Here is an 11,172-nt window from a genome sequence, read left to right as displayed (position 1 = left end):
CAACGTGTATGGAAATAATCNGCCTTCAAATAAGAGAGCGCCCGCACTACCTTTTAAGAACACCAAAACTATTGGTAATCTTGGATTGTGTATTATGATTGTTTCCAAAAGTCACTTCGTATATTAAACTTTCGTTGTTTGCTTCACTGAATAATCCAAATTTACCAACAGCCTTGGCTTTTACCCACACAACTTTAGAATTTCTGTAATTTAAGTCAGTAAAACCGGTAAAAGGAGAGTAAGGATTTAGAGATATAATGGCAGCTCGTAGAGGCAAAATCAAGAAACAGAATCCCAACATGGCGAATTGGTGATAAATCTTCATTTCATGAAATAAGCAAGCTACGATCTTACAATTCTTGTAGATACGATATATCCGATAAGTTAACAGTTCTTGTAGATACGATATATCCGATAAGTTAACAGTTCTTGTAGATACGATATGTCCGATAAGTTAACAGTTCTTGTAGATACGATATGTCCGATAAGTTAACAGTTCTTGTAGATATGATATGTCCGATAAGTTAACAGTTCTTGTAGATACGATATATCCGATAAGTTAACAGTTCTTGTAGATATGATATATCCGATAGGTTAACAGTTCTTGTAGATACGATATGTCCGATAAGTTAACAGTTCTGGTAGATACGATATGTCCGATAAGTTAACAGTTCTTGTAGATACGATATATCCGATAAGTTAACAGTTCTTGTAGATGCGATATGTCCGATAAGTTAACAGTTCATGTAAATACGATATATCCGATAAGTTAACAGTTCTTGTAGATACGATATGTCCGATAAGTTAACAGTTCTTGTAGATACGATATATCAGATAAGTTAACAGTTCTTGTAGATACGATATATCCGATAAGTTAACAGTTCTTGTAGATAAGATATATCAGATAAGTTAACAGTTCTTGTAGATACGATATCTCCGATAAGTTAACAGTTCTTGTAGATACGATATATCCGATAAGTTAACAGTTCTTGTAGATATGATATATCCGATAGGTTAACAGTTCTTGTAGATACGATATGTCCGATAAGTTAACAGTTCTTGTAGATACGATTGATCCGATAGGTTAACAGTTCTTGTAGATACGATATGTCCGATAAGTTAACAGTTCTTGTAGATACGATATATCCGATAAGTTAACAGTTCTTGTAGATACGATATTTCCGATAAGTTAACAGTTCTTGTAGATACGATATTTCCGATACGTCAACAGTTCTTGTAGAAACGATTTATCCGATAGGTTAACAGTTCTTGTAGATACAATATGTCCGATAAGTTTACAGTTCTTATAGATACGATATGTCCGATATGTTAACAGTTCTTGTAGATATGATATATCCGATATGTTAACCGTTCTTGTAGAAACGATTTATCCGATAGGTTAACAGTTCTTGTAGATACAATATGTCCGATAAGTTAACAGTTCTTATAGATACGATATGTCCGATAAGTCTAACAGTTCTTATAGATACTATATATCCGATACGTTCACAGTTCTGTAAATCTGAAATATTAAATACGATAACACTTCTTGTAGAAATATGTACATCTATTCGATTTGATATTCAACAATTCTTCTATACAGTTTATAGTAATTAAATACACTCTATTACCTATAAGTTGAGAGTTGTGGACGATTTTGAATTTATATAGCAATTTACTGCTTCTAAAAATCTATACAAAAAAATTTTTTCTTGATGATAGATTTAACTTGAAATCAATGATATGATTGAAGTTATGCAAACGATAATCAATAAGTGTTAAAGAAAGTCAGATTTAAAAAAAATAACATTAAAGGGGACATATTTTTTATTATCTAAAAAGTTGTAAAAGATCTGAAAAATATGCTATTTACTTTTATGTACGTATTTGATTAACTGAGTTTTCTCAATGGTTGATAACAAAAAGGAGTGTACTAATTGTTAAAGGGACGTGTTTATTTCTTAGATAAATTAGTACGGATTGAAGCAAAATAAACTCCCAATTGTAGATAAATATGCCTCCTACGTATTTACTATGTTTCACCTAAAATATCGAGTCCTAACACCAAAACTAGTTCTAACTGCTTACTTAATAATTAGTACTCTACGTATTATATTAACATACATGTAAATAACGTACTTTAGAAACCCTTTCATTAATATATTACAACGTTTTTAATTGTGCATATGGTCGCTTTAAGTAAGCCGTTCAAACTAGTTGTGGTTTTGTCCTTTATAATGTCTCGAAATTTTTAATTGAAACCTTTAGAATAATCACAAGACATATTTTCTCCGTTTTCATAAGCGCACAAGTTGCAGAAAGTAGGACGTATTTTTTTCATTTCATTCCTTACAATTCGACGTTAGTTTTCAACACGAATAAAAAACATAACGCCTTTCAAGTAGTTTTGGCGTTCTAAAAATTGACGACAAATTGAATTAAAATAAGACTTTCAGATTAGGTAATGATATTTTTTTCAAGATCTTGATCTGTTGTTCAGATTAATCTTAGCATCTTACTTTTCCAACCAACCTGAGAAAATCAGACTGCCCCTTTAGAACATATTAAGCCCTTAGTTTGCCATCTTCGGGAATTAATTTGGGTCTAATATATGTAAATATATATTAGAACCTCTTGAACGAAACGCGAATAAATCATTCGAGCATACTTCAAACTAGAAAGTTATCCATATATAGATATCAAGAAAAGACGAGTCGTCATTTATACGCACATTGACTTAAAGGTTCATAGTTCGACATTGAGCTGTGACCACTATTACTGATTAGCTTAACTAAAACGATTCGCGTCTCTTACGATCGGTCAAACGGATAGCAAACATGTAGGTCTACCTTTAAAGTTTCTACAATAAATTAAATCTAATAACACACCATGTCAGATTTGAGATCAATATATTTTGAAGGCGGTGAGATTTAATTTTAGATCAATGAGATGACTGGTGCATTTTTTTTTAAATAGTTCCGATGACTGAACAATGAATGAAACTAGAACTATAATATTTATAAATGGTATTCAGGGTTTCAGTCATTCGTTTAAACATTATTTTACTTGTATAAAACCTTGTTCCCGTAATACTGTGACCAAAATACCTTGAGCCCTTATTACTGTAACCATAATACCATGTGTCTGTATTACTGTGACCACAATACCATGTGCCTGTATTACTGTGACCATAATACCATGTGCCTGTATTACTGTAGCCATAATACCTTGTGTCTGTTTTACTGTAACCATAATACCTTGTGCCCGTATTACTGTGACCATAATACCATGTGTCTGTATTACTGTGACCACAATACCATGTGCCTGTATTGCTGTGACCATAATACCATGTGCCTGTATTACTGTAACCATAATACCTTGTGTCTGTATTACTGTAACTATAATACCATGTGTCTGTATTACTGTGACCATAATACCATGTGTCTGTATTACTGTAACCATTATACCATGTGTCTGTATTACTGTAACCATAATGCCTTGTGCCTGTATTACTGTAACTATAATACCATGTGTCTGTATTACTGTAACCATAATACCTTGTGCCTGTATTACTGTAACCATAATACCATGTGTCTGTATTACTGTAACCATAATACATTTAGACCGTATTACTGTAACCATTATACCTTGTGCCTGTATTACTGTAACCATAATACCATGTGTCTGTATTACTGTGACCACAATACCATGTTCCTGTATTGTATTACTGTGACCACAATACCATGTGCCTGTATTACTGTGACCATAATACCATGTGCCTGTATTACTGTGACCAAAATACCATGTGCCTGTATTAGTGTGACCACAATACCTTGTGCCCGTATTACAGTAACCATAATACCATGTGCCTGTATTACTGTGACCATAATGTCACGCGCCTGTATTACTGTGACCAAAATACCATGTGCCTGTGTTACTGTGACCATAATATCTTGAGCCCGTATTACTGTGACCATAATACCCTGTGCCCGTATTACTGTGACCATATGCCCGGTGACCAAATTTCCTGTGACCAACTTACCTTCATGCCTTCATACAGCCACCGTAAAGGAGAAGAAATGAAATGAAATGAATGGAGTTTTACGTCCTACTTTTCTACACTAAGTAGGCTAATGAAGACCATGCAAGATGCAATGTGAAATTTTACCATAACAGCGGCATTAGCCTGCTCTTTTTCAATTTCCAACTGTCGAGGGATCTTTAACGTGCACACCCTGTAGCACACGGGTGTCAGTTTATTGTCCCATCCGAACGACTAGGAGCTTTTTCATGTCAGCCCCTCTTACCTGCATCACTGACAGGGAGAAACCGGGTTGAAAAATCCGTAGGTATCATCTCGACCTATGCCGAAACCTAGTCCTTCAGTTTAGCATTAATGGAGAAGAGAAAGGCAAGACTGGTATCAATAAATAGTATTGTTTAAACAGTAGCGTTTTATGGGGTATTTCTAAACAAATAAAGGCACGAGGGGTTCTGCACCTCAAAGGGGGTGCTGTCCTGTACAATACTAGTACATTTCTCTCTAACACTCTCTCTAGCCATCAAAATAATCTGCTTAAGCTTGTCGATAGGTCAGAGTTTCTCGGAATAGATTATTTATAGAAATCCGCTAAATCTGATCTCACTTCAATAATTTCAACCAAAGATTTTATTATTCTGCGTTTACGATTATGATAAAGCTACATTGTCTCACATTTTCTCGGAGTGAAACAAAGGGCAGAGAACTGTGTGTAGTTTTTATTAGCTACAGAAAATCTCGTTGTCGATTTCTTTTCGGTAAAATCGATAAAAATGAAAACAACCCCATTCCAGAAATGTCCTGATGAAGATTGTGTAACAGAAACATAAACAAATGTTTACAGCATGATAACTCAATAAGAATCCAATTAATCTTATACATTTATTATAAATTATATATCGAGAGGAATTTTACTACAAGACAAATCAAAGATAGCCTTTAGTTTATATTCCCTTGTACGGACAGCCACAAACCGAATTGGCTGAGTTTCCACACGAGTTAAATTGAATGCTGTGTTTTCACCTGGAACTGTGCCAGAACCGGCAGAAATTGTGAAATTTGTCCACTGGATCCAACGTGTATGGAAATAATCGCCTTCAAATAAGAGAGCGCCCGCATACCTTTTTAGAACACCAAAACTATTGGTAATCTTGGATTGTGTATTATGGTTGTTTCCAAAAGTCACTTCGTATATTAAACTTTCGTTGTTTGCTTCACTGAATAATCCAATTTTACCAGCAGCCTTGGCTTTTACCCACACAACTTTAGAATTTCTGTAATTTAAGTCAGTAAAACCGGTATAAGGAGAGTGAGGATTCAGAGATATAATGGCAGCTCGAAGAGGCAAAATCAAGAAACAGAATCCCAACATGGCGAATTGGTGATAAATCTTCATTTCATGAAATAAGCAAGCTACGATCTTACAATTCTTGTAGATACGATCTTTCCGATACGTCAACAATTCTTAACGATCCGATATATCTGATACGTCAACAGTTCTAGGAGATGCGACCTATTTGGTACTTTTACAGTTCTCTTGAAGATACGAACAAGTTGATACGTTCACAGTTCATTCGATACTTTCACAGATCTTGAGGATCTAATCTATCTAATCCGTTTACAATCTATGAAGATGCGATCTTATGCATCAACTGTTCTTGAGGATACGTTCTATCCGATACGTTCACAGTTCATTCGATACGTTCACAGTTCATTCGAAACGTTCAATAGTTCTTGTAGATACTATCTATCCACTACGTTCACAGTTCTTGTAAATCTGTAACGTTAATAGCGTTAAATGCGATCCATCCGATACGATTTATCCAATGCGTTTGATGATGCGATCTATCAGATTAGATACGTTTGCAGCTCTTTTAAATCCTGTCTATCCGATATTCGTCTGCAGGTTTTGAATATTTTCTGTTCAAGTATTTACATAACCTTTCTTAGAAGTATATATTTGTACAAACAACGGAGAACTTCGCGAAGAAATATTATGTGGTGTTTCGTTGCACAGTCTCTTTTTAATCAATTTTATTAAAAAAACTATTTCCGTTGAAATGAACAAATTAAAAAAAAAACAGGTGAAATATTTATTAGCTTACGATAAGGTGGTTCATATAGGAAGTTTCATTTACTTGTTTTTACTTTTTTTTTTAGATAAAAAGGCTTTTCGAAAGGGTTGATCACTTGAATTTATTTTCTTACGTAAAACGATAAAAAAACACCTTAAAATAGGTGGAGGTAGAGGGAGGGGGGGGGGGGGGCAGTCCTCCGTAGAAATGCCACTGGTCCTGAAAGAAATACATTTACACACCGATCAAAAACTACCCTTACATGTGCCATCTTGGACATCTTGGAATCGAAATGTCGTTTCCAAATAACAAGCAGAACTGTTCTGAAATTAGTTTAGTCTTATGTGAGACATCTTATACAACCAATCTGAGCCCTCGACAGTGGCGGTGCGAGTGGGTGAACAGAAAACTAGTTTGCGCCTCCAATCATTGCACCATAACTTTATATTTTCACAGATTTAGAAATATGATTTTTATATTTCGCAAATTTTCTTTGGAGAACTCTCTCAAACGATCCATGAGAGGCTTCTGAATATGACGCCTGGACAGAGTTGTCGCATTTTTTAAATTCAGCCTCGACATTGTCCGCCTATTGAGTCAGTCTGCCCTTATTTGTGGCGTCGCCACTGTCCCTCAACAAAAATACTGTAAAACTATAAATTACTCATTAAATCGAGGGCCCCGAAGGGCTGTATGTGTGGTGCCCAATCAAATCCAAAAAGTAAGTCATTGCAGTCAAGGTATGAGATGAAGACTTAATGCCTTGATATTGTGAAGATGCTTGTGAGGTGGTAGATTGTGCTTTGCAGTATGCCATGGCCAAAAGAGCCCTAATTAGCTTGAAATTAGTATCGGTAATCTTTGTTGTTGTAGGTATTTATTTTGGACTGATGGAGGAGCGAGTCCAGGTATCGGACGGTCCGGACTAAATGGTGAATCTATGATAAAAATAGTAAGAGAGGTGACCAGCCCTCAAGCCATTACCATCGACTATCACAAAAACAGGCAAGATATTTTAATTTCGTGTATTAATTGATTGTTTGTTTCACCCATTGATTGTAATTGTTGATTGATTGTAATTGTTGATTGATTGTAATTGTTGATTGATTGTAATTGTTGATTGATTGTAATTGTTGATTGATTGTAATTGTTGATTGATTGATTGTAATTGTTGATTACCTGATTGTAATTGTTGATTACCTGATTGTAATTGTTGATTAAATGATTGTAATTGTTGATTAATTGATTTTAATTGTTGATTACCTGATTGTAATTGTTGATTAACCGATTGTAATTGTTGATTAACCGGTTGTAATTGTTGATTAAATGATTGTAATTGTTGATTAATTGATTTTAATTGTTGATTACCTGATTGTAATTGTTGATTAACCGATTGTAATTGTTGATTAAATGATTGTAATTGTTGATTAACTGATTGTAATTGTTGATTAACTGATTGTAATTGTTGATTACCTGATTGTAATTGTTGATTAATTGATTGTAATTGTTGATTACCTGATTGTCATTGTTGATTACCTGATTGTAATTGTTGATTAATTGATTGTAATTGTTGATTAACCGATTGTAATTGTTGATTAACTGATTGTAATTGTTGATTAAATGATTGTAATTGTTGATTAACTGATTGTAATTGTTGATTAACTGATTGTAATTGTTGATTGTTGATGTAGCTTGTTGGTAGTTGTTGATTGTTTGATCATAATTGTTGGTTTGATTGATTGCAATTGCTGAGTTGATGTATTGATTGTTATTGATTGATTGTCTGATCCATTGAGTGCAATTGTTGATTGAATAATAGTAATTGATTAATCTATTGATTGGAATTGTTGATTAACTCGTTGTAATTGTTGATTGGTAGATTTTGATTGCTTGATTAATTGTAAGTAATTTCCAATTTCATTTTGTTTGGTTGATTTCCTTTTTCATTTGTTCTATCATGTGATGTGATATTTAGATGATATCATATAATAAACACTGATTGTAGGTTGTATTGGATATCAAACCATAGTTATGGATGTACAATAGAATCCAGTGATCTAAACGGACGAGAGAGACAGATATTAACGGTGGTGAGAGATAGTCAGATCTTCGACCTGGATATATTGCATGTAAGTTAGCTTTGTAACATCCTCTGATCCAATCATTGTACACTGCATAGCGTTGACCGCCTTTAAGATACAGAAAAGTATTTTTAGCGGTCAATAACGTGCTTCTCTCTCGCCAATTTGAATCTGAATTTTCAAGATTTCTCATTAGTCATAAAGCTCTACTTTGGGTTTCGCTATCCCACAATTCACAGTCGATATCTAGAACGAATTCTTCACGACGCGCTGTGATTTGTGGACATGAACATCAATAGTTCGCGACCTTTTTAAAGTCCAATGGAGACCGACGACAATAATAACGAATCGAAATTTTAATCTGATAGATTGGCAAAGCTACCAACTAGCATTGAGCTCTCGCTTCCATATTTTTCTCAGCTTTCCGTACCAAAATATCAGACTCCCATTCCACTGTCTTATTTCACTTTTTTATCTATGCTCCCTATGGTGCTAGTTTGAATGCACTGCGCCTTGATTGGTAATAAGACCTATATACCGTTATTACAAAATTCGATATACAATGTCTGAAGATTGATTTCAAGAAAATCTTTTCAAAAAATAAGAAAATCTATAGTTTAACTTCATAAAGTCAATACTTTAAAATGTTTTATATTGATTAAATCTTCGACTAAGGAATATACCAGTCTTTTTATGCTGGAATTCTTCACATGGATTATGAGCTTAATTTTGTCGATATGGATCAATTTTTTATTTGAATTTATATGAAGATAGTAACAAATAATATTTTTTAATCATTGATTCGACCAATCAAACTTGATTTCATTGATTGGTGTATTGATTCATTTATTGGTTGTAGACACTCCTCAATCAGACAAATTGATGGGGCGTAAAACTTCATCTCGGTAGTCCAAGAACAATAAGATGTAAAAATCCATTACATATCATTAGAACCATTAGGTACAGAACAGTAGGATATAAAACTTCATCTCATTAGTCCAATAAGACACAGAACAGTAGGATGTAAAACTTCATTTCATTTCATTAGTCCAATAAGACACAGAACAGTAGGATATAAAACACTATTTCATTTCATTAGTCCAATAAGACACAGAACAGTAGGATATAAAACACTATTTCATTTATCATTTCAGAATATAATATTGATGTCAGATGTCCGAAACAATCGACTCTATCTATATAATGTGTTAGAGGGTCGGAATGGAAAAACCGTCTCGAAAGATTGGGGTGGTAAACCACTAGGGCTGAAAGTATTCTCACGTGAGAGGCAATATTACATCGGTGAGAATCTTTTAACATTTACAGTTGCCATTTTAAACTAATACGAACTTCAAGCCATAAGCCAAAATGTATACAATAAGTTAGTCGAGGTTTTATGACTGACCAGCGTACGATCCAGTGGTGGAGCCAAAAGGCCCCGAAAGCAAGATTTTCGGGCAGCTAGGTTAGAAATTCGGTCAACCTCAGATATTCCCTTGGTACGCCACTGGTACGATCCAATCAAATCGCTGCACTCCATGATACCAGAACAGTAGCTATTGCAGTCAAGATATAAGAAGAAGATCGTGATAGCTGGGCATGTTTTAACATGAAGAAGTTTTAAAATATACCAAAATGTTCCAGTGTTCTGATTAAACTGTTGCATTTTGTTGTAATGCATTCCTCTGACAATGAGAAAGACTTAATGTCTAGGGTAAGGACATCACGACATCACACAAGTCATGATGATATCGTCATGTAGCTCAACATTCCAGTATCCCAGTATCCAGTATATTTTAAACATTCAAACTACACCAAGGCAAATACCTCATGCTTAATTTGACAAAAAAGAAGTTGTATTAAACAATGTAAATATTAGATATAAAATAAGATATCCGCTAAATATATCGGATTTCTATGTTAAAGGTGTTAAGTGTTTGAAGTCTATCGATGAATGACATAACTGACTTCAAAGACCGTGGTTACGGCCCTGCATTGTTGAATTTCATCAGTTGGCACATCTTCACAAGTTGGTTCGTTGGTAGATGACAAGTTAACATTCGCTTCCAGCGGATGCTGATATCGCAAACTAGCTAGTTGTTGGTAGTCGTAGTTGTTGGTAGTCGTAGTAGTTGGTAGTTACATCTTCAAAATGCCAAGCGTCGTAATTATACCTTGACTGCAATAGCAATTATCATTGTATCACGAATTGCAACGATTTGATTGTACGCCAGCGAATACAGACAGACAGGACGTAAAGGCTTTAAATATTATGGCTTCTGGTGAGGTATCTGTATTCGTTAGCATACAATCCAATCAAATCGTTGTATTTACAAACTTCCACGATACAAGAATAGTGGCTATTGCAGTCAAGGTATAAATAGGTTGTAATTGTTAAGATGCAGTTGGCGAGACTGTGTTCGCTCAGGGGCGATCAGAAGTAAAAGATAAAAACGTTATTAAGGTTTAAAAGTTTAATATAACTACAAACAGTCAAGTGCACCGTAACAATTCCAAATGTTCTACAAAAGCACATCCAAGAATGATCAAAAGATTATAATTCTATCAATTCAAAGACAAGGTGATTCCAATGATTCTAACGGCTTTTCGATATCTCATAAAACTTTTGACGTGCATCGTCTTGATTCAAATAGATGGCGCTTTAGGGACCGTAACAAGGGATTTTTTTTATTTTTAAAAAATTCCTAAAGTCTTTAAATGACAGCGGTTTAAACAATCCAATCTTTCAACAGAATATAACTGTACAAGGTTTCTGCATTTCTACATATCTGTAAAATAGTTATCCAATTCACAATGGCGACCACATGGAAATAAAGGCTTATGGGATAGCTCACTTCCAAATAAGGCTGTGCTAATTTTATAAAAGTGTGATTATACTTGTCTGGTTCCAAATATGTTTTCACAATGGCATGATGGCATAATTTCAGGATTCGCGTGACAACACATACCCAGGGGT

General features: G+C 34.4%; 1 protein-coding gene across 1 annotated transcript; it reads left to right on the top strand.

Annotated features, from left to right (window-relative positions):
• Positions 1 to 6,807: 6,807 nt before the first annotated feature.
• LOTGIDRAFT_158325 (hypothetical protein) lies at positions 6,808 to 9,538 on the top strand (the record flags this gene model as incomplete). The annotated part of the gene is made up of 3 exons (XM_009051038.1): positions 6,808 to 6,854; positions 8,120 to 8,243; positions 9,350 to 9,538. 3 exons carry the CDS (start codon positions 6,808 to 6,810, stop codon positions 9,536 to 9,538), a joined length of 360 nt encoding a protein of 119 aa, XP_009049286.1.
• Positions 9,539 to 11,172: the final 1,634 nt, after the last annotated feature.

The sequence above is a fragment of the Lottia gigantea genome, assembly GCF_000327385.1.
Source record: "Lottia gigantea unplaced genomic scaffold LOTGIsca_16, whole genome shotgun sequence".
In the NCBI taxonomy this organism is placed as follows: domain Eukaryota; kingdom Metazoa; phylum Mollusca; class Gastropoda; family Lottiidae; genus Lottia; species Lottia gigantea.
Note: the sequence above shows the minus strand (reverse complement) of the source record. Positions and strands in the feature narration are given on the sequence as shown.